Source organism: Bison bison, unplaced genomic scaffold, assembly GCF_000754665.1.
Source record: "Bison bison bison isolate TAMUID 2011002044 unplaced genomic scaffold, Bison_UMD1.0 scf7180017864462, whole genome shotgun sequence".
Taxonomy (NCBI): Eukaryota; Metazoa; Chordata; class Mammalia; order Artiodactyla; family Bovidae; genus Bison; species Bison bison.
In genome coordinates this window covers 2,430,218-2,453,659 of record NW_011495024.1, presented here as the reverse complement: position 1 = coordinate 2,453,659, position 23,442 = coordinate 2,430,218, and the positions used below count along the sequence as shown (strand labels likewise).

The 23,442-nt window shown below is 44.1% G+C and overlaps 1 protein-coding gene across 2 annotated transcripts in view; it reads left to right on the top strand.

The window, feature by feature from the left end:
- Window positions 1-23,442, top strand: part of NID1 (nidogen 1) — a 99,051-nt gene that overhangs the window by 16,134 nt on the left and 59,475 nt on the right. For both annotated transcript variants that reach the window (XM_010860106.1, XM_010860105.1), the window contains exons 2-4: window positions 14,769-15,068; window positions 17,961-18,187; window positions 20,736-21,109. In XM_010860106.1, coding sequence (XP_010858408.1) covers window positions 14,769-15,068; window positions 17,961-18,187; window positions 20,736-21,109 — 901 coding nt within the window. The remainder of the gene's footprint in view (window positions 1-14,768; window positions 15,069-17,960; window positions 18,188-20,735; window positions 21,110-23,442) is intronic.

Genomic DNA, 23,442 nt, shown 5'->3' with positions numbered 1-23,442 from the left:
TGGATCCAGGGAGTGACACCTGCAACTTTAACTGCCGTAGGGCTGGTTAGAGCAACAGTGTATGGACCCTTCCAATGTGGGGCCAAGGAGTCGTGTTTCCAGTCCTTGATCACACCTGATCCCCGGGCACAAATTCGTGAATCCGTTCCCCAAGGGGGAATGGCACCCTTTCTTGTACAAACTTAGTTACCTGATTTATTACCTTACCCAGTTGTTCCATCTGCTGTGAAATCTCATCTCCCCTTACCTGAGGCAAATTTGTTGACACCTGTTTTATTATGGGAGAGGGCCTCCCATACACAATTTTGTACGGAGAAGAGCCATGGGACTGTGGGGTCATCATGAGTCTGAGCAGAACCATCAGAAACAAGTCCACCCAGGAACCGTCAGTCTCTAAGATCCACTTAGAGACTGTCTCTTTAAGTGTCCAGTTGGTTCCTTCCACCATCCCAGAACTCTGGGACCTATATGCTGTATGTAATTTCCACTTGATATTTAAAGTTTTGCTTACTCGTTATACTAAATCAGCTACAAAAGCCGGGCCATTGTCTGATCCAATGCTGGTAGGAAATCCAAATCTGGGAACTATCTCCCTGAGCAGGCACCAGGCTACTTGTGATGCTCTTTCAGTCCGGGTAGGAAAAGCTTCTACTCATCCCAAGAACGTACATACTATGACCAGCAGGTAATGGTGGTGTCGGTGAGGTTTCATTTCAGTGAAGTCCACTTCCAGGTATTCAAAGGGCAGCGAGTCTCTTACCTGAATCCCTGGAGGTTTCTGTCTGTGCCGAGAGGCAGATTGACCTGTGAGCAGGCAGGGCAATTTTGAGATTCTGTCCTGCCTAGGGAAGAGAGGCGCGAAACTAAGAAATATTTTCAGATTAGCTCTTCCAGTTTATCATGGCCTAGATGGGTTGCTTGGTGCGTTTGGCTTACAGAGTGGGTGCCAGCTCCTCCGGTACTAATAATTTGCCACTTGGCAATTTTCACCATCCCTTTTCAGTCTTGATGGCCCCTCTGCCTTGGCTAGTTGGTTTTGGGCTCCAGTGTATTTTGGAGAGTCTAACGTTAGCTCAGGTAGCTCCGCCAATATGAGAGCTTTAACAGGGGCTTCACTTGTCACCCCCAAGCCCTCAGCCGCTTGTTTAGCGGTCTTATCTGCCAGTCTGTTCCCTGAGCCCGGGGAGTATCCTCCTTGTGACATCCTCAGCAGTGTATGACTGCAACCCTTTGTGGTTCCCAAGCAGCATCTGCTGCTGCTGCTGCTAAGTCACTTCAGTTGTGTCCGACTCTGTGACCCCATAGACAGCAGCCCACCAGTCTCCCCCATCCCTGGGATTCTCCAGGCAAGAACACTAATAGAGTCTTAATTTCTTCCTTATTTTTAGTATCTTTTTCACTAGCTATCAGAGGCCTCTCTCCTTATACAGAGCCCTGTAATGTGGCAAAAGCATACCTGGAGTCTGCATAAATGTTTGTCTTCTTACCTTTTGACAGCTGGAGGGCCTGGGTTAGAGCATATAGTTCGGCCTGTTGAGCGGACCAGTGTGATGGCAGAGAGCTAGCCCCAACGATGGTTTCTTCCATGACTACTGCATATCCCAACAGTCTACTGTCTAGACTGCTTCCACTATTTGTATGTTTGTGGTGTTCTCTGGTAGCCATCCTACTCCCGTAGGGGGCCATTCGACCTCACAGAGTATGTGGAGGCAGTTAGGCTTCATCTTCACCCCATAGTCTCCTCCAAATCCCTTCTTTAAATTGTAATCCTGCTCTTCAATACAGTTGCCTTAGATTATGTCCCTCCACCATCTTGCTTACCTTCTCAGATCTTCTACTTTTCCTTTTTGTTCTGTCTACGAAGTTCTCAGTACCCTATGTACTTCTGATATTTCCACTCAATGACACTTAAATTGCCATTCTGCCTCCTTCCTAATTGGGGTGAGAAGAGCCTTACCTGCCAGATCCCAGAGGGAGAAGGGGGGATCTGTGTGTCTTCACCTGCCGGTCAGCACAGCCGAACCAGAACACCACGTGGTCCAAGACTGTGTCTCCCTTAACTTTTAAAGTCCATTCTGCCTTGGTGGGCTTGATCAGATGCGGATGAAAATACAGATGGGTTAAATATCCCATGTCCCAGGCCGTCTGTGGAAAAGCCAATTTGTACTCACTTATGTATCCCCCTTCTTCTAGCCTGACAATTCTGAGGGGGTCAAGAATTTCATAGCACATGGGACACCTCCTTGGGGAGAGCAGAATACGAACACACAAAAACCAAATTTCTTCTCCTAAAAATCCCCTGGCAATGGCTTGGTAATAATTTTCCCCTAGACGGCGTGGACACCACCTCCTAAATGACCTTCACAAATTTCCTTCCTAAGCCCTAACACACTCGTCAGCGTGTTGCCACCTGCCAATTCCAGGCTCCTGTGGGTCCCCGCTCCTTCTAGTCCCTCCCAGAGGGGTGATCAGGCCCTCTCTTCCATCCTACCGGGTGGGTTCCTTCTCACCTGAGCGCTCAGTTCCCCTGCTGCCGTCCACTATCTGCTAACATGAAGGGTCTGGGCATTGAGAAGCAGAATCCTTCCAGAAGGGCGAGGCGCCATCCCTCCTCTAGAAGATTCGAGCCGCAAGGCCTCAGAGTAGTCCCAGATGGGACTTGTCTTCTCAAAGTGAGGTGTTTCCCGGCCCATGCACCAAATGTTGTAGCCACGTGTTCTGGGAAACAAACTCACTCAGAAGGACAATGCAGATAGTGGAGTGCAGTTTATTCCACCGGTGGGCCCAAGGCAGAGTCTCCTCTTAGCCAAGGACCCTAACTAGTTTTTCTGAAAACCTTATATACCCTAAGTGCATGTGCCCAAACCCACCTCCCCAAATTCCCTGAAACTGGTCTGAACAAAGGAAAAGAAAGATGCAATCAAAGTTAGCCTGGATCCATATGCCTTAAGCCTAGGTAGTTAACAGTGGACAATTATCAACAGGCCTGTGGTCATACCCCGGTAAGCATAATAGAATTTATGATTCTATTCGGTTACACAGATAATTAGGGTATTCTTTTAGGCAACAGAGTCTAGGTACGAGCCCTGGGACTCTTCCATTCAGGGGGCCTGGTTTTCCAGTTGGTATGTTGTTTCCATAAATACTGGGCATATAGTTCAAAGTCCACAGTCCAGCCCAAGATAGGGTCCTGTTTTCAAGATGGAGCCTGTTCTGTCTGTTTCCTCTTTCACTTTTAGTGTATGATGTTAGGCAAGTCTTATAAACGGAAATTCATTTTTTTCTCAAATGAAGGATGAATATGATACTGAATCTGCCTGCCAATGCAGTGAGACACGAGAGATGCAGATTTAATCCCTGGGTTGGGAAGATCCCCTGGAGTAGGAAATGATAACGCACTCTGGTATTCTTGCTGGGAAAATTCCATGGACAGAGGAGCCTGGCAGGCTACAGTCCATGAAGCCACAAAGAGTTGGACACGACTGAGCAACTGAGCACTTTGACTGTGATAGCTGGAGTAAAAATGCTTTGTAAACTGTCAAATACAACAAAAGTAGGTCAGGGGTTTCCTGGTGGTCCAGTGGCTAAGACTCCAAGTTCCCAGCACAGGGGGCCTGGGTTCAATCCCTGGTAAGGGAACTAGATCCCACATGCTGCAGCCAAATTACAAAAAAAAGTGGGGCAGGCCCCAGGTCCCGCTTCGGGCTCTAAGCTGGAATCAGTCGATCTCCACCACCTTGACTGTTACTAGTTCAGGCTATTTCAGGGGCTTCTTCCTCAAGTTTTTGTTTTCTTAGGCCCTTTTTGTTTTCCAGCTTTTCCTAGCTGCCCAACCTCTAAGCATGAAGCCACCCCATGAAGCTTTGCAACTTCCAGGACTTTTGCTCCCAATTTCTCTAAACTACATGGCTGAATATAACAGAAAGAGCGCAGGTCATGGACCCGACCAGGTGTGGGTTCAAATCTTGGTCCCATCTCTTGCGGACTGTGTGACTGGAAGCTAAATTAAGTCTTGTCATTTCTTTATCTGTTTCATATACCTGAAAAGCAGGTGGTGGTATTAAACTTTTAAAAGTGTGAACAGCTTTAGTAAAAGGCCTCAAACTTAGCAGGAAGCATTTGCTGCCTTTTCCTTCTTGGCCCCAAATTACTTTACCTTAGGTTCCTGCTTCCTCCCACCCTTGGAGTTTGCTTTTGCAACTCCTACCAATTTCGTTGTCTTCCCAGTACAGCTATTTGCATTTCTAAAAGGGGCCCATTTGTTTCTTATTTGTGCCTACCTCAAGTATTCTTAACCACATCTGTTCTAAAGAAGGCTTTCCCCTCAGTGTTGCAGGCTGCTTTCTGCCCTGAGGTTCTGCTACTAGGCTCATTGGAGCCAAAAAATGGATGTTATTTCATTGCCTCAGTGTGCACTTAAATGTGAGAAATCTAACACATAATTTTAATGTTTGGAGTATCTGCCTTTGACTTTCTCCTTCACGTGTCTTCACGTGTCTCTGAGTTCACTTTAAAGATGCATGGAGATTGGAAGTGCTTTTTAAAATAGGGACCACTCCTCCATTGTGAGTTTGTGCTCCGTCCCACGTCTTCTTACTGTCAACAGAGTTGAAAGGATTGTAAGTGGATCCAGCTGTTAGCTGTGTGGGGCTTGCATTTTCACCAGAGGCATTTTGTGATGTAATTGATGGTGCAGCTGGATGAAGAGCCTGGTGTTTGGTGTGTTCCTTGGGGTGAATGAATAGGTGTGTTTTGTACAGGGGTGTTAAGTTGTGCTAGTAAAATGTTAGGCTGAACATTACCTTTGCTGAAGGAACTTCTTTTTTCGCAGTGTTAACTGTCAGCAAGATTCAATGTGCTGTATGTGGCTGTTTTTCAATAAAGAAGCAAGGTATTATTTACTCTACCAAAAACCTCAGCTAGGCAGTATTTGGTGAGAGTTACCCTAAGACAATAATATTATTACTACTTTAGCCCTCAATGATCCAGACAGACTTTCTCAGCAATGCATTCAGTTCAGAAGAGTTTTGGAAATTCCCTGGCAGTGCACTGGTTAAGACTCTGAGCTTCCACTGCAAGGGACACAGGTTCAATCTCTGGTCAGGGAACTAAGGTTCCACAAGCCACATGGCACAGCACCCCCCTCCCCTCCACCAAATTCACAAGTTTTGCCATGTAACAGTTACCAAGTCCAAGCTCATACTGCTTGCCTCATGACAAGCCAATAAATGAGAGTGGTTGGGGCAAGGAATAGTGGCTTTTTCAGAAAGTCAGCAGACCAAGGAGATGGTGGATTTGTGTCCCCAAAAACCATCTTTCCTGAGTTACGAGTCAGGTTGTTTTTTATACCAAACAGGAAGGGGTGTTGGTTGCTGCAAACTTTTTGGTGTGAGAATCCTTTGCTCTTACAACAGTCCTCCATGTAGGTTTGGTGACAATGTCCCTATAAACTTCAACAAGACAAATGTTATTCTCTGTTCTGCAACTTTTTATCTCTAGTGAATGGAAAGTGTTATACCTTTAAAGGTCAGAGCCTTGAAAATGCCTGTATATTTCAGGCCCTAGGCAACATTCTTGTAGCAAAAACAATAGGATACAAAGGATAAAGGAAAAGAAAGATCCAATGTGGAGTCAGATTTGCTCTTCCCTATTACATAATCTTGATGAAATATTAATGATGATTATTAATATATATTATATTAAAATTAATTAATTTAATATATAAATAATATATGTGTTAATATAATATAATACATAATCTTGATGAAATATCACATAATCTTGATGAAAGTGAAAGTGGAGAGTGAAAAAGTTGGCTTAAAGCTCAACATTCAGAAAACGAAGATCATGGCATCCGGTCCCATCACTTCATGGGAAATAGATGGGGAAACAGTGGAAACAGTGTCAGACTATTTTTCTGGGCTCCAAAATCACTACAGATGGTGACTGCAGCCATGAAATTAAAAGACGCTTACTCCTTGGAAGGAAAGTTATGACCAACCTAGACAGCATATTGAAAAGCAGAGACATTACTTTGCCAACAAAGGTCCGTCTAGTCAAGGCTCTGGTTTTTCCAGTGGTCATGTATGGATGTGAGAGTTGGACTGTGAAGAAGGCTGAGTGCCGAAGAATTGATGCTTTTGAACTGTGGTGTTGGAGAAGACTCTTGAGAGTCTCTTGGACTGCAAGGAGATCCAACCAGTCCATTCTGAAGGAGATCAGCCCTGGGATTTCTTTGGAAGGAATGATGCTAAAGCTGAAACTCCAGTACTTTGGCCACCTCATGCGAAGAGTTGACTCATTGGAAAAGACTCTGATGCTGGGCGGGATTGGGGGCAAGAGGAGAAAGGGACGCCAGAGGATGAGGTGGCTGGATGGCATCACTGACTCGATGGATGTGAGTCTCAGTGAAGTCCGGGAGTTGGTGATGGACAGGGAGGCCTGGCGTGCTGCAATTCATGGGGTCACAAGGAGCCAGACACGACTGAGCGACTGATCTGATCTGATCTGATCTGATTACATAATCTACAGCAAGAAATGTGCTGGTGCCATCGCAACTCAGGGAACCTGAATCAGGATTCCAAGGTGCTAATTTGCAAACTGTTAAAAGATAAACTGAGGCATATATTTTAAAAAATTAAGAGTTTATTTGAGCAAAAATTGATTTGAATTGGGCAGCATCCTATCTAGCAAATAAAAAGAAGCTCTGAGGAGCTGTATGAAATGAAAGACTTTATTAGGCAGAAGGGAGTGGGAAGAGGAAAGTTATCTGGCAAAAGAAAAAAGTAGGTTGTATTATTGCAGAGTTATTTTTCTTTAAGGTAGCAGGGGTCTACCCAGCAGATTACTTCACTACTGCTAATCAGATGGTTCCTGCATATAGTGGAAACTATAATTAAGCCTTGATTTGGTGATGTGGGGCTTAGCATAAGTGACTCCATTTTGGGCATGTTGTCTTTTTATTTGTTTGTTTTTTCCTTTTTTGTTATTGTTGTTTGCTCCTTTTTTTTTTTTTTTCTGTTGTTTTTTAACAAAAGAGAGAGAGGTGCAGATGTACGGGAGCTGGTGGTAAACCCTACTTGGAGAGGGCAGGAGGGCTTCACAGGGAGAAATGGGACTTTGCCAAGGATGAAAGCTAAGCAAGGATCTCTGAGGCCAAGGGAAACATAGATGCAAAACCTTTTATGCAGTTAAGTAGGTGAAACACCATGGTGAGTTTGGAGAAGTGTAAGCAATTAAACAAATTTTCCGAGCACATGTATTTCTACTTTAGCCTTCTCCTTACCACCCATTTCTCCTCACCCCTCACCACCCCCGCTCTGCCATCCTGCTCCTCTAGGTTGTCACAGAGCACCAGGCTGGGCTCCCTATGTTATGTAGCAGCTTCCCACTAGTTATCTGTTTTACAGATGGTGGTGCATATATGTCAATAGTACTTTCTCAATTTGTCACATCCTCTACATCCCCTGCTGTGTCCCCAAGTCCATTCTCCACATCTGTGTCTCCATTCCTTCCCTGCAAATAGGTTCATCCATATCATTTTTCTAGATTCCATATATATGCATTAATATACAATATTTGCTTTTCTCTTTCTGTCTTACTTCACTCTGTATTAATAGGCTCTAGGTTCATACACTTCACTACAACTTACTCAAATTTGTTCTTTTTTATGGCCGAGTAATGTTCCTTTGTATATATGTAAAGTAACTTCTTATCCATTCATCTGTTGAAGGACATTTAGGTTGCTTTCATGTCCTGGCTGTTGTAAATAGTGTTGCAATGAATATCGGGGTGCTGCTGCTGCTGCTAAGCTGCTTCAGTCATGTCTGACTCTTTGAAACCCCATGGACTGTGGCCCACCAGACTCCTCTGTCCATGGGATTCTCCAGGCAAGAATACTGTAGTGGGTTACCATTTCCTTCTCCAGAGGATCTTCCCAACCCAGGGACCAAACCTGATTCTCTACATCTCCTGTATTGGCAGGCAGGTTCTTTACCACTAGTGGGAAGCCTGAAGGTACCCAAGGGGTACATGTGTCTTTTAGAATTGTGGTTTTCTCAGGGTATATGGCCGGTAGTGGGATTGCTGAGTCATATGGTAGCTTTAGTCCTAGTTTTTTCAAGAATCTCCATAGCAGCTGTATCAGTTTACATTCCCACCAGCAGTGCAAGAAGGTTTCCTTTTCTCCACATCCTCTCCAGCATTTATAGTTTGTAGATTTTTTTATGATAGCCATTCTGACTGGTGTGACGTGGTACCTCATTGTAGTTTTGACTTGCATTTCTCTAATAATGAGCAGTATTGAGCATCTTTTCATATGTTTATTGGCCATCTGTGTGTCTTCTTTGGAGAACTGTCTACTTAGGTCTTCTGCCCATTTTTTTAATTGGATTGCTTGTTTTTCTAATATTGAATTGCATGAGCTGCTTATACATTTTGGAAATTAATCCTTTGTTGATTGTTTCATTTGCAATTATTTTTTCCTGTTCTAAGAGTTGTCTTTTCTTCTTGTTTATAGTTTCCTTTGCTGTGCAAAAGCTTGTAAATTTAATTATATCCCATTTGTTTATTTTTGTTTTTATTTCCATTGAGCTTGGAGGTGGGTCAAAGAGGATCTTTCTTTGATTTACGTCAGAGTGTTCTACCTGTGTTTTCCTCTAAGAGTTTTATAGTTTCTGGCCTTACATTTAAGTTTTTAATCCATTTTGAATTCATATTTGTGTATTGTGTTAGGAACTGTCTAATTCATTCTTTTATATGTCGCCGTCCAGTTATCCTAACACCACTTATTGAAGAGGCTGTCTTTTCTCCATTGTATATTCTTTCCTCCTTTGTCAAAGATAAGGTACCCATTGGTGCATGGTTTATCTCTAGGCTTTCTATTTTGTTCCGTTGGTCTAGATGTCTGTTTTTTTGTGCCAGTACCATACTCTCCTGATGACTGTGACTTTGTAGTATAGTCTGAAGTCGAGGAGATTGATTCCACCAGTTCCATTTTTCTTTCCCAAGATTGCTTTGGCTACTCAGGGTCTTTTGTGTTTCCATACAAATTGTGAAATTTTTTGGCCTAGTTCTTTTGAAAGATACCTAGGAATAAACCTACCTAAAGGGATTAAAGACCTGTATGAAGAAAATTATGAAGATCATGGCATCTGGTCCCATCACTTCATGGGAAATAGATGGGGAAACAGTGGAAACAGTGTCAGACTTTATTTTGGGGGGCTCCAAAATCACTGCAGATGGTGACTGCAGCCATGAAATTAAAAGACGCTTACTTCTTTGAAGGAGAGTTATGACCAACCTAGACAGCATATTGAAAAGCAGAGACATTACTTTGCCAACAAAGGTCCGTCTAGTCAAGGCTCTGGTTTTTCCAGTGGTCATGTATGGATGTGAGAGTTGGACTGTGAAGAAAGCTGAGGGCCGAAGAATTGATGCTTTTGAACTGTGGTGCTGGAGAAGACTCTTGAGAGTCCCTTGGACTGCAAGGAGATCCAACTAGTCCATTCTGAAGGAGATCAGCCCTGGGATTTCTCTGGAAGGAATGATGCTAAAGCTGAAACTCCAGTACTTTGGCCACCTCATGTGAAGAGTTGACTCACTGGAAAAGACTCCGATGCTGGGAGGGATTGGGAGCAGGAGGAGAAGGGAATGACAGAGGATGAGATGGCTGGATGGCATCACCAACTCGATTGACGTGAGTTTGAGTGAATTCTGGAAGATGGTGATGGACAGGGAGGCCTGGCATGCTGCGATTCATGGGGTCGCAAAGAGTTGGACACGACTAAGTGAGTGAACTGAACTGAACTGATGAAAGAAATCAAAGATGACACAAACAGATGGAGAGATATACCATGTTCTTGGAAGAATCAGTATTGTGAAAATGACTATACTACCCAAAGAAATCTCAGAAGGTGTTATTTCAGTGGCGCCCTGGAAGATGTGAGAAATAGCCCATTATGTGGATGCAAGAGGTGGGGAAGAGGGTGCTGGTGGTCTCAGGGATGGAGAAAGTGCTGTATACTTCAGAGACAGGACACACAGAACATGGGATGAGAAAGAGGAAGGAATCAAGGCCGAATGCCAGGTCTCCTGGCTTAAGCAGCTGGGTCAATCAGTGGCTGTTATGGGCACAGCCCTGGGCAGCTGGACAGGGGGACTGCATGACTCTCTGTGGTCTGCAGTCTCGTCCCCTTGGAGAAGCTGTTACGCACCTGATTCTTGGACTCTTTAATCAATAGAAATTGATAAGAAGCCAGACAAGAAACTCAGGCAAGGCTCTATGGGGACTCATGCTGTAGCACGAGGGAGCAAAAACAAGAAACAGGTGCCCTTGCTTGCTCTCCTAGAGAGAAGTGAACTGGTCCCCTAAACGGGGTGAGGGTGGGGGCAGATTGGCGAGCTGGGCTGAAGAGGAGGCCTATGTGGTCTGCCTGCCCCCCTTGGTGGTGCTGTGTGCAGGGATCATGTGCAGTTACCTGCTTTTGCTCCAGGCTCCTCAGAAGTGGCCCTTGGTTTGTGGCCCTTTTGTATCTTATTGTTCTCAATGTGTCTCAACTGCCCATGCGTGTGGTTATTTTTAGTACTTTATAGTTTCTTTATATTCTGTTGCTGGGGGAGGCATTTGTCCAGGTCCAAGTGCAGGCGCTCGAAGCCTGTCTCAGTTGTACTCAGTCTCTCCTCCTGGTCCACTAGGGGCCTTTTAGGCCCTTCTTTCTGTGCGCCTGCCCTTCTATTGAATTGCTCAACTTTAAAAAGGTTGAGAAAAGGAACCAGTCCAGTAGGAGCATTACAAGCTGGATGGATTTGTGAGATGAGACTGGCACCCAAATGTAAGAGAACATTGTTCATCAGCTCTGCCATTAACTGTTACATGTGGAGGAAACAAAAACAAAATCAAAAGTGTTTACAGAGACGTTTAAGAATCAAAACTTCGGGATGTTCTGTATATGACATCTTTTTTTCATTATCACAGAGAAGTGAGTTGAATGTGCCATAAAACTGGCTGAAAAGTAATTTTCCTAATAGTGCTAATATTAATGAGGGTTATCTGGTCTTTGTCCAAAGTATTTGCAGGCAGGGATTCATGATACTTGTCTAAAACCTCAATTCCTAAAGCATTTCTTGTGAAAAGAGGAACATTCCTGTGCCCAGATCCTCAATAATAAAAGACACCGGGAGCATTTTCAAAACTGTTGGCCTGATTTAAATTTCACTGGAAAACAGCTTTTTAAAACCAAGTTGTCAGTATGGGGCCTCCGTGTGATCACTTCCCACTGGCAGCTGGTAACTGCCAACTTCTGGTGGCTTGAGAAAGTGAGCTGTTTCCCACGCTCCCACATGGCAACCCAATCAGGATGTTTGTGCTGGGAGATGTTTGGATGGGGTTGGGGCAAAAAGGGCAAGAGACCAGCTGGACAAGCTCCTTCCCCAACTCCCTTCTCTACAGCCTGTCCATGCATTCCAGACAATCATTGCTGGTGCCAGGTGGTGATGGAAATTATGTCACCTGAACACTTAACAGCCCATGAACTTGGTAAAATGGGAGGGTTTTGCTAAGTCTACAGTAACTCCCAAACCTGTTGCTCTTCTCCCTTCCCAGGGCCCAAATTGGCTCCATCAACGCTGAACCTTTTTATCTGGTTCTTGGCATGTTGTAGGGTTTCTTGTCTGCCCCTGCCCCCTCCTCTAGGAATGAGGTCTGAAGTGACTGAATGATGAGGCCATGGGAAGTGGAGGGAGGGAAGGAAGTCACCTGGAAAACTCACAGGACTTCTAATCAACTGAACAGCTGCAACTCCCTTCCATGCATTCCTGTTCTTCCAGTCTGTAGCTTCTTGAAGTGCAAACTAGGTGACCATATGCAAAGTCACTCCCATTGCAGTCAGGATTTTTTTAAAAATTCATGGACTCCAGAAGTAAAAAGACCACTTGTGTGGTGTTCTTTGCCCCCAGCGGACTATGCATTAAGAAGGATGCTGCCAAGTCGCTTCAGTCGTGTCCGACTCTGTGCGACCCCATAGACGGCGGCCCACCAGGTTCCCCCATCCCTGGGATTCTCCAGGCAAGAACACTGGAGTGGGTTGCTATTTCCTTCTCCAATGCATGAAAGGGAAAAGTGAAAGTGAAGTCGCTCAGTCGTGTCCGACTCTTCAAAACCCCATGGACTGCAGCCTACCAGGCTCCTCCGTCCATGGGATTTTCCAGGCAAGAGTACTGGAGTGGGGTGCCATTGCCTTCTCCAATTAAGAAGGATATGTGTGTGTTAATCACTCAGTCGTGTCCGACTCTTTGTGATCCCTTGAACTGTAGCCTACCAGGTTCCTCTGTCCTTGGAATTCTCCAGGCCAGAATACTGGAGTGGGTTGCCATTTTCTTCTCCAGGGGATCTTCCTGACCCTGGATCTCCTACACTGCGGGCAGATTCTTTACCACTGAGTCACCAGGGAAGCCCTGGAAGGATATAGGAGAGACTCAAAGCCTCATCCTAAGCCCGGTTTTGCAAGGAGGCCCAAGCATGCCCACCACCAGGGGTCTATGGACACTTCCCCATTTTCCCAGGGAATGTGGATTTTACTTGGGTAAGAACACAGCAATATTTTCATAGGCTTTAGACTGCTTTCAAGAAGTGTTAACTGGACTTCCCTGGTGGTCCAGTGGTTAAGAATCTGCCTGCCAATGCAGGAGACGTGCGTTTGATCCCTGGTCCTGGAGGATCATGCCATGGGGCAACTGATCCCATATGCCACAACTACTGAGCCTGAACTCCAGAGCCCCATGCTCTGCAACAAGAAAAGCCACCACAGTGAGAAACCCAAGCATTGCAACCAGAAAGTAGCCTTGCTTGCCGCAACTAGAGGAAGCCCTCGTAGAGCAACAAAGATCCAGTGCAGACAAAAAAGAAAAAACATGATGACTGATTTCAAGAAGTGGTAACTGATAACTGGTTTCAAGAAGGCTGAATTAAGTGATTAAGTGAACACAGTGAACTAAGTGAATTAAGTGAACATAGTGATTAAGAAGGGTCGATGTGGAGTTGGTCTCCCTGGGTTCAAATCCTGGTCCTGCCACTTATTGGTAACTTTGGACAAATTGATTCATGTATTAATACCTCATTTTCCACTTCAGAAAAATGTGGATAATAGCAACAGCTATTCTTGGGTCCTTCCTACATGACAAACAGCAAAAGTTCTATTTGACAACTTCATTGGCAAAAGACAGGTTTAATCTAGGTTTGATTCATTGTCATACTCATTTTTCCTATTTTAGAAGAAATTCAAATGCACACATCTTTGGGATCCCAGATAGCAGGGCTGTTAAAAACACTCTCAGGTGAGAGTAGCACCTTATTGCTTTTCTTGGCACCTTTTGCTAACTGGTGAGGTTGAAATGGAACATGTTCCTCTTATTGGTCTTTCTTCTTGAGAACTGTTTGAAATACCCTTTGGCCTGCTTCCCATTGGAATCTTAATGTTCTTTTATTTACATATGAACTTTGTTTTCTGATCATGCACATAATACATGTATCTTGAAAATTTGGGGGAAAAACCAAATTTACTGGAATAAAAATGACCCTCAGAATTTTAAAAAATAGTACTAGCTCTTCTTATGGGGTTCTTTTGAGGATTCGGTAGTAATAAGAGGTCTGGAACATGGTAAGCATCCAATACAGTTAGCTATTGATGTAGGGCATTAATCTGTTCACAGTAGTGACAGTCTCGTGGCGCAGTCACATCTACTCCTTGACTCTCATTTACTTATTGTCCCGTCGTCTTTTGCGTTAGTCCTCCACATCCTCTGGATGGTGGGCGCCTTGAAAGCAGAGTCTGGGTGGTGCCCATTTGTGGACCCACAGCTCTAGCGCAGCCCTGGTTTGTCACGATTAGTTCATCTGTTGAGTAAATCAAGCCAGGCTTTGGTGATGACTTATGTTTGAATGGTGCTTTTTGTGCCACAAAGCACACACATAGGAAGTCTGAGACTTGAAGTTTAGGACCCTTGCCCAAGTCATATGCCAGAGTCAGGTCTTGTGATTCTTTTATTTATGTATTTATTTAGCTGGGTCAGGTCTTAGTTGCAGCTCCTGGGCTCTCTAGTTGCTGTGTTAGGGCTTGGTTGCTCTAAGGCATGTGGGATCTTAGTTCCCCAACTGAATCAAACCTGTGTTACCTGCATTGCAAGGCGGATTCTTAACCACTGGATTACCAGGGAAGGCCCAAGGTCTATGATTCTTGCCCTCGCTCCTTCCAGTAGGCTGTCCTCTCTAGGAAGAGAATGCCGAGTTTTATAATTCCAGATCATGTCTTTTGCCAATTCTGTTGTATCTGAATCTCATATAAGTGAAATTATGTAGCGTGTACTACGGTTGTGTCTGGATTCTTTTGCTTGGCTTAATACGTATAAGATTCACTCATGTTGTTTTGTGTATTTTTAAAAATCACTGTATAGTATTCCACTGTATGCTAAGACCAGAATTTATTTACCTCTTCTCTTGTTGATGGGTATCTGGGTGGTTCCCAATATTTGGTTGGGCTTCCTAGGTGGCTCAATGGTAAAGAATCCCCCTGCCAGTGCAGGAGATGTGGGTTCAATCCCTGGGTCAGGATATGGCAACCCGCTCCAGTATTCTTGCCTGGAGAATCCCATGGACAGAGGAGCCTGGTGGGCTACAGTCCCATAGGGTCATAAAGAGCTGGACATGACTGAGCATGCACAAAATTTGGTTCTAAGTCTCTGCACTCCTTTTAATGATGCTTGGTTTTTTACAGGTCACCACCAATGGCATCATTGCCATGAGTGAACCCCCAGCCAAAGAAACCCACCCTGGGCCCTTCCCACCAACCTTTGGAGCAGTCGCCCCTTTCCTGGCGGACTTGGACACAACAGATGGCCTGGGGAAGGTCTACTATCGGGAAGACTTGTCTCCCTCTGTCACTCAGCTGGCAGCAGAGTGTGTCCAGAGAGGGTTCCCAGAAGTCTCTTTCAAGCCCAGCAGTGCGGTGGTTGTCACTTGGGAATCCGTGGCTCCCTACCAAGGGCCTAGCAAGGACCCCACCCTGGAAGGCAAGGTAAGCACCCATCCAGGCACAGGGGCAAAGAGTCTAATACGTTGGCTTTGCGCACTTTGGTCTTCTGGTTTGTGCTACTCTGATGTACACCACGTCCATGCGATTGATAAAGATAGGACATCCAAAGCAAAATCTAATAAGCTATTTATTGCAGATCTGAAATGTCCAAAATCTTATCTGCAGGCTACCTAAATCTGTGTTGTAATGATGATCAGATGTAAAGAAAGCCAAGATCCCTGAGATAACGAGCCACATGGCAAGAACAGAGTTGATAAATTACAGCCCTAGCTGCTCTTACTTTGGGAGGTGGTTTCTAGATAGAGAATTTATTACAAGTTTATGAATATGCAGTGATAAATTAAAATAATAAAGCAGTCCCAAGGGATGTGAAGAACTAAAGATAAGACCCATGTTCTAGTTGGGGGAACAACCCACCCATCATCTATTTGTACCATGTGAATGGTTCAGGACACAGGTTTCTTCATAAGCAGGGCTGCGGTTTTTTTAGATTCAGCGGTTGGGAAAGATGTTAGGGTGTGTAGAGCTTGGACCTGTGCCTAGAAGGGGAATTTTTTTTTTTTTCCCGATTCTTTTTTTTTTTTTTTAATTTTATTTTATTTTTAAACTTTACAAATTGTATTAGTTTTGCCAAATATCAAAATGAATCCACCACAGGTATACATGTGTTCCCCATCCTGAACCCTCCTCCCTCCTCCCTCCCCATACCATCCCTCTGGGTCGTCCCAGTGCACTAGCCCCAAGCATCCAGTATCGTGCATCAAACCTGGACTGGCAACTTGTTTCATACATGATATTATACATGTTTCAATGCCATTCTCACAAATCTTCCCACCCTCTCCCTCTGCAACAGAGTCCATAAGACTGTTTTATACATCAGTGTCTCTTTTACTGTCTCGTACACAGGGTTATTGTTAGCATCTTTCTAAATTCCATATATATGCATTAGTATACTGTATTGGCGTTTTTCTTTCTGGCTTACTTCACTCTGTATAATAGGCTCCAGTTTCATCCACCTCATTAGAACTGTGGCTGAGTAATACTCCATTGTGTATATGTACCACAGCTTTCTTATCCATTCATCTGCTGATGGACATCTAGGTTGCTTCCATGTCCTGGCTATTATAAACAGTGCTGTGATGAACATTGGGGTACACGTGTCTCTTTCCCAAGAAGGGGAATTTTTGAGCAGGTCAAGAAGCCCATCTGTAGATCTGAAGTGAGACTTTAGGACATGCTTCAGTTTCTCCTTGGAAAAATAATTTCACTCCACCATTATTTAAGTTTTATAGCATGACAGGATAGAGTACAACTTGAAAGGTCCAAAAGCATCTTTAAATGGAGGAAATGGTCCAGGCTGGTGGTTCCCAAAGTGTGTACCACAGAATACTGGTCTTACAGGGAGTCCTTGAGGAAAAAGAGTCCTTGAGGAAAAAGACTCCTTGGGCCAAATGAGTTTGGGAAATGCTAACACTATAGGTTCCTCTTGGTGTCTCACTCTGGAAAGCCCTACAATACAGAAACCTGCTTAACTTAGTTTAGTTTAGTCATCCCTAAACCTCTTGGCTGTACCGTTTTCCCTCCCAAATAAGACACATTGCATCCCATAGAGCACACTTGGAGAAATCTGACACGTTTTGCTTTGCCACCTGTACCCGCCTGAGTGGCATGCTTGAAAACTGTTTAAAACCTTCAATTTCATGGGACTTCCGTGGTGGTCCAGTGGTTAAGACACAAGATTCCTTCCCTGGTGGGGGAACTAAGATCCCACATGCCAGATGGCATGGCAAAAAAATAAATCAATAAAATAAAACCTTAAATTTCTCAAGTGTGCATCCTCTTTACTTGAGTAATAACTGCCCGACCCATTGTACAGAGCTCCTGCCTGCCTCATGGGCCCAGTCTCCTCTCATCCTGACTTCTCCACTCCCCACTGTAGCAGCTGGACCAGATTATTTGCAATTCCCTGATGAGGCTTTTTGCTTGTTTGTTTTAGCCACAATCTCATGCACTAGTTGTGCTCTGCTTGCGATGGCCTCTCCCTGACCCTCACTGCTCGTGTTAAGCGCCTGCTTGTTCACTCAGCCTCCTCTGCCCCCGCCCCTTCCAGCCCTGGGCACTTTGCCTGCACGCAGCTTGGTTACAGAATCCATTCTTTAGTTTGGGAATGTTTTGTTCAGATGTCAGTCTTCCACCTAAACTAAAAATTCTCAAGTGCCAGGATCATGTAGTATCCTTCATCTTCACAGTGTTTGGGGCGATGTCTGGTGCACAGGAAAGGAATACATTCTTACGTGAAGGAATACATTCTCTGCCCGATTCTCATATGCTGGCTCACATAGTCCTCCTAACATTTCTGTGCAGTAGGTGATTTTCTTTCCATTTTACAGATTCAAAAATCAAGGTTCAGAGAGGTTAGGTAGCATGCCCAAGGTCACTCAGCCAGTGATGAGGGCAAGGAGTTGGATCCAGATCTGTTTTCTCCCAAAGCTCATGTTCTTTCTTACTGAACAGTGCTAGGGCTTAATAAACTAAATAATAAATGTGGTTGAATATGTTTAATGGCTGTGGAAACAAATTCTAGGGATAAGAATTTGCAAATTTGCTTGAGAGATAGAGGTAACATCTCTATAATTTTTGGTTAACCTTAAGGTCACAGTTACGCAGAAGGTATTCATTGACTAATTACAAAATTTCATGTTGACATAGCCTTAGAGATATTTAAGTGGAATTATCCCGGAATACTGTCCTTGCTACAAAAATATTTCTTTAGAATAAGGTGCAAATAGTGCCATCTCTGTATTTTTTATATGTAGTCTGGTGAATAGCACAGTTTAAGATCCCGAGTAACTGAATCTTAACTCATCTTCACAGAGAAACACATTCCAGTCCATTCTGGCCTCCTCTGATTCCAGCACCTACGCCATTTTCCTTTATCCTGAGGATGGTCTGCAGTTCTACACGACGTACTCAAAGAAGGAGGAGAACCAGGTTCCTGCGGTGGTTGCTTTCAGCCAAGGTTTAGTAGGATTAATATGGAAGAGTGACGGAGCTTATAATATATTTGCTAATGACAAAGAATCAATTGGAAATCTGGCCAAGTATGCTTTTTTATTCTTCAGTAGATTCTCCCTTTAATAAGATTCTCATCTGACTGTTTTATAAGAATAATGTAATGGGCTTTATAGAATATTACCTAAAAATGTGGATTTAAATCCTGTAGGGGACTTTCCTGGCAGTTCAATAGTTAGGACTCTGCACTCCCACTGCCGACAGCCCAGGTTCAATCCCTGGTTGGGGAATTAAAATCCTTTAAGCTGTGCAGTGTGACCAAAAACAAATAAAAATTTTTAATTTTGTATATAGTTTTTATATTATATAGTACTTTTTTCCTGATGAACTCAGGGAATATACTCGTAGAATGAAAGGCATCCAAGTTTTTAGATATCGTTTTCATTTGAAACAGTTTTATCATCTCTTCTATAAAGTTAGAAATACAAATTATTCAAAACTATCTCTTGCTATGAACCCATGGCTGAGAGGGTTTTTCCCTACACTGACTGGGGGTGGGGAACGTTGTTATAATAGAAACAGTGCTTTCTTGGTCTATTTTGTAGAATTTGGCAAAAGGGGGAAAAGCTCAGACTTTTTTTTCTAATAATTAAACTTAATTATCCTTTAAAAAATGAAGCACCTCCTCCTCCCAATTTCACTTTGTCAATGGAGTCTAAAACTCCTCGACAGTGTACTGGTAAATATTTAACAACTGACTTTGTGCAGGTTGGGGAAGCCCTCACTCATTTATAGGATTTGCCTATTTCCATGGTATAAACACTTCTACCATGTCCAGTTTTCAGCTGTTACATCATGTCACTCACCTGGAGGTTGAGAAAAGGTGAACCATTATATAGTATTCTCACCCTAGAGGTGCAGTAGATTCAGATAACTTCAAGAACATAGCCAATAGGAACATAATTCATATGGGATGAGTTTGGAGCATTTATTGACTCTGCTTTTAATATAGTTAAATTGTAAGTTTATATAATTTGATTTTTTATAAGCTGGTTCAGGCAAGCTCCTGTACATCACTGCCTTTACTCAAGTCCCAGGTAGACAGACCGATTAGACGTCCGATTTCTGCAGGGCTTTTCTTGATTTCTCATTCCCTGTCCCAGCCCAGTCTTTTGCTCAGTGTTCTCCACTGAATAGTGTATGTCCCTTCTTTCTATCGTATAATCTGGTCAGTTTATACAATTTCTGATAGTAAAACAGTATCAGAACAGTAAAAATGGTAGGGCAAGAAGTAGAGATTAGGGTTATTCTGTTGTGTTTTATAACTATAAGATGCCTTTAGATTCTGAATATCCTTTGCATTTTACTATACCCTCTGAGCATAAAAAGGTAAACTGAGACCTATCCACGGTTCCACAGCTACCAGTGTTAGGATTTCTAGGAAACCAAGTCTGTCCTGTTTTCACTGATAACGTTTGACACTAAATACATGGGGTTTTTTTCCCTCTTACCAACTAATTCTTCAACTCTCCAGATACCAACTGGGTATCCTATAATTCAGTTCTGACACTAACTGCTTGGAATCAGCACAGACCTCATAGCGTAAGGGCTCAGTCCTCCAAGGCTGCCCCCCTTCAGACATCCCTCCACAGTCCCAGGCTGCTGCCTACACTTCCTATCAACCAGCTATAAATTGGGGCTCCATGACCCCCTGCTCAGGTTTGATAATTTGCTAGAATGGCTCACAGAATCCAGGAAAGTACTTTACTGACTATTACTAGTTTATTATAAAGGATGCAACTCAGGAATAGCCAAATAGAAGAGATACATAGGGCAGGGGGCCCTGTTTGAGGGGAGGAGGAGGTGAGGGGCTTCCATGCCCTCTCTGGGCACACCACCCTCCTAGCACACCTCAACTGTGTCCACCAGTCCAAAAGCTCTGTCAGCCGGATAACTTAGGAATTTTTATTACATAGCCATGATTGATTAAATCATTGGCCATTGGTGATTAACTAATCTCCAACCCCACTTCCCCACCCCCTTCCTGGAAGTCAGGGTGTGGGGCTGAAAATTCCAACCCTATAATCATGCCTTGGTCTTCCTAGTGACCAACCGCCTTTCTGAAGCTACCCAGGGTCCCCAGCCACTAGCCATCTCATTAGCATACAAAAAGGCATTCTTATCACTGCAGCGATTACAAGGATTTTAGGGGTTATATGCCAGAACCAGAGACAAAGACCAAATACTATCATATCACAGCATGTCTCCAGAAAGAGCATAATGGAAAAAAATGCACACAAATCCAGTCAACATGTTGCTCATACTGACCAGTGATTCGTATAAACACATTTTAAGGTCTGAAAATATCCCTGAGCATGCCTCTGGAATGGCTGAGAAGAAGCCTTTGCTAGGGTTGTGCCCACTGGATACATCTCCACCATATCCTGCTGGATGGTCTCAGCTCTGTGAGGACCAGACAGGACCACATCTGCTCTCCTATCCTGCACCGAGGCTGTGGGCAGTAGCAGGCCATGGGGTTTTTAAGTGACATGGATCTCCAGGGCTCCTTCTGCTTGGTTGGTGGGGGCTGTTTGTAAGTTGCTGGCCTGTTTCCAAGAAGCCTGTCCTTCCCTCTAGGAGCAGCAACTCTGGGCTACAGGGCATCTGGGTGTTTGAGATCGGGAGTCTGGCCACGGCCAGCGGCGTGGTCCCCGCAGACGTGAACCTGGGACTGGACGACGGAACAGAGTATGACGACGAGGATTATGACTCAGTGACGCGTGTGGGCCTGGAAGACGCGGTTACTACATCCTTCCCCTATGAGGCCCCAGGAAGGGGAGACAGTGGCACATACAACACGCCCAGTGACCTCTCCCCCCGCCGCATGGCTACTGAGAGACCCCTCACACCTCCCACGGAGAAGACCAGATCTTTCCAGCTGCCCGGGGAGAGGTTTCCCCAGCAGCAGCCCCAAGTCATAGATGTGGATGAAGTCGAGGAAACAGAAATTGGTAAGGCCATTTGTGTGGCATGTGGTATGTTGTTGGATACTTGGATTTCCACACAGGGGAGCATTACTGGGGGGTGTCAGCTGTGTGCATTATTTGGAGGTTTGTAAGGATGAGAGTGGAGAAGGAGGGGTGGAACTTACAGCGACAGAGCATGGGTGAAGTGAAAAGTGAAAGTGTTAGCTGCTCAGTCGTGCCCGACTCTTTGCGACCCCATGGACTGTAGCCTGCCACGTTCCTCTGTCCATGGAATTCTCCAGGCAAGAATGCTGAAGTGGGTAGCCATATCCTTCTCTAGGGGATCCTCCTGACCCAGGGACTGAACCCAGGTCTCACACGTTGAAGGCATATTCTTTACCATTGGAGCCACCAGAGCATGGGGTGGAGGGACCCAAAGGCTGCAAAGACACCAAGGGATCCAAGATTAGGGCTGGGGTTAGGGAGACTGTAGAATGTGTCCTCTTTCAAGTTTCCTGTTCTTCTTTTTGTGTGTGTTTTAAAGAGAAAAGTGCTTTAGAATTATTTTGAAAGTCAGATGTCCTTATTTGTGATTTCTGAGATCAGCAATATATTCACCCACCTGAAAAAACATTTTAGAAGTTCCTCTGTTGACACGGTTTATCTTTGACATTTATTTCCTCTTGGTTTATGGAAGGAGGATGGTTGATTATTTTTCCTCCAGGCTCCAGTCAGTTTCAGAGTTAGTTTGTGAACATTAAAAATACAAAATAACCAGATCCACTTTTCAAGGATGGTTTTAAAGTATAACATCTGTTTTTTCCATAATATGTTATGGAAAAACCCAAATGAACTTAACTTTTTGGCCAAATCAATATATCAGACCATCACTTGATGGCAAATAGATGGGGAAACAATTGAAACAGTGACACACTTTATTTTCTTTGGCTCCAAAATCACTTCAGATGGTGACTGCAGCCATGAAATTAAAAGAAGCTTGCTCCTTGGAAGAAAAGCTATGACCAACCTAGACAGCATACTAAAAAGCAGAGACATTACTTTACCAACAAAGGTCCGTCTAGTCAAAGCTATGGTTTTTCCAGTAGTCATGTGTGGATGTGAGAGTTGGAATATAAAGAAAGCTGAGCGCTAAAGAATTGATGCTTTTGAACTGTGGTGTTGGAGAAGACTCTTAAGAGTCCTTTGGACAACAAGCAGATCCAACCGGTCCATCCTAAAGGAAATCAGTCCTGAATATTCATTGGAAGGACTGACGCTAAAGCTGAAGCTCCAATACTTTGGCCACCTGATGCAAAGAACTGACTCATTTGAAAAGACCCTGATGCTGGGAAAGATTGAAGGCAGGAGGAGAAGGGGATGACAGAGGATGAGATGGTTGGATGGCATCAGTGACTCAATGGACATGAGTCTGAGCAAGCTCCGGGAGTTGGTGATAGACAGGGAAGCCTGGCATGTTGCAGTCCACGGGGTTGCAAAGAGTGGGACAGGACTGAGATACTGAACTGAACTGAACGGAATGTATCAGATTTTTGCTAGTTTCAGAGGAAAATGTAGCATTTTCAAGTATACCATTTGAATCCCATCATGCTTTGAATTGTCTTATAAAAGACACTGGAACTAGACTGTGTTCTTTTTTTTTTTTTTTTGCCCTTCAGGTTGACCAGTAATATTCCTGTCAAGGGGATGGCCCAAGCCTTTAAATGATAATTACTATGATTGTTTCTACTATGAAGTTATCATAAGGCCCTCAAAAAATCTACTCCCCCCCCCAAAAAAAAAGAGTTTAAGATAAACAAAGTCACATTTCCCACACTTGAAAACCTTGAAGAAATATAGTAGAAGTTAATAATAAACAAATAATCACACTCAAAAAAAGAAAAATCTATCCCATTCCACGTTATTTACCCATTTTTATTTCTCCTTACTTGCTGTGGTTTGTCTCATAGCAATAATCATAAATGTTTGTTCTTATCGAGTATCCCAAAGCATGGACAGGATCTGGTGGCCAGGGAAGTGTTCTTACTTACTTCTGAGGCACAGAGATGGAGAGGTGACATTTAGTGACATCATGCAGACATGGGTTCATGTCTCAGGGCTCCCCTTACACACATGGCACCCTGGATTTCCTGGGGTGATGCTGACATCTAGCATGTGGCACTCTGCTTTTACAGCTGGGTCTCAGAGTGATCTCCCCAAGGTAGGTCATGGGCATGTTTGTTTGCATATGTTGAGTTCTGAGGGCTTCCCACGTGGTGCTAGTGGTAAAGAAAGTGTTAGTCGCTCAGTCGTGTCCTACTCTTTGTGACCCCATGGGCTACAGGCCACCAGGCTCCTCTGTCCATGAAGTTCTCCAGGCA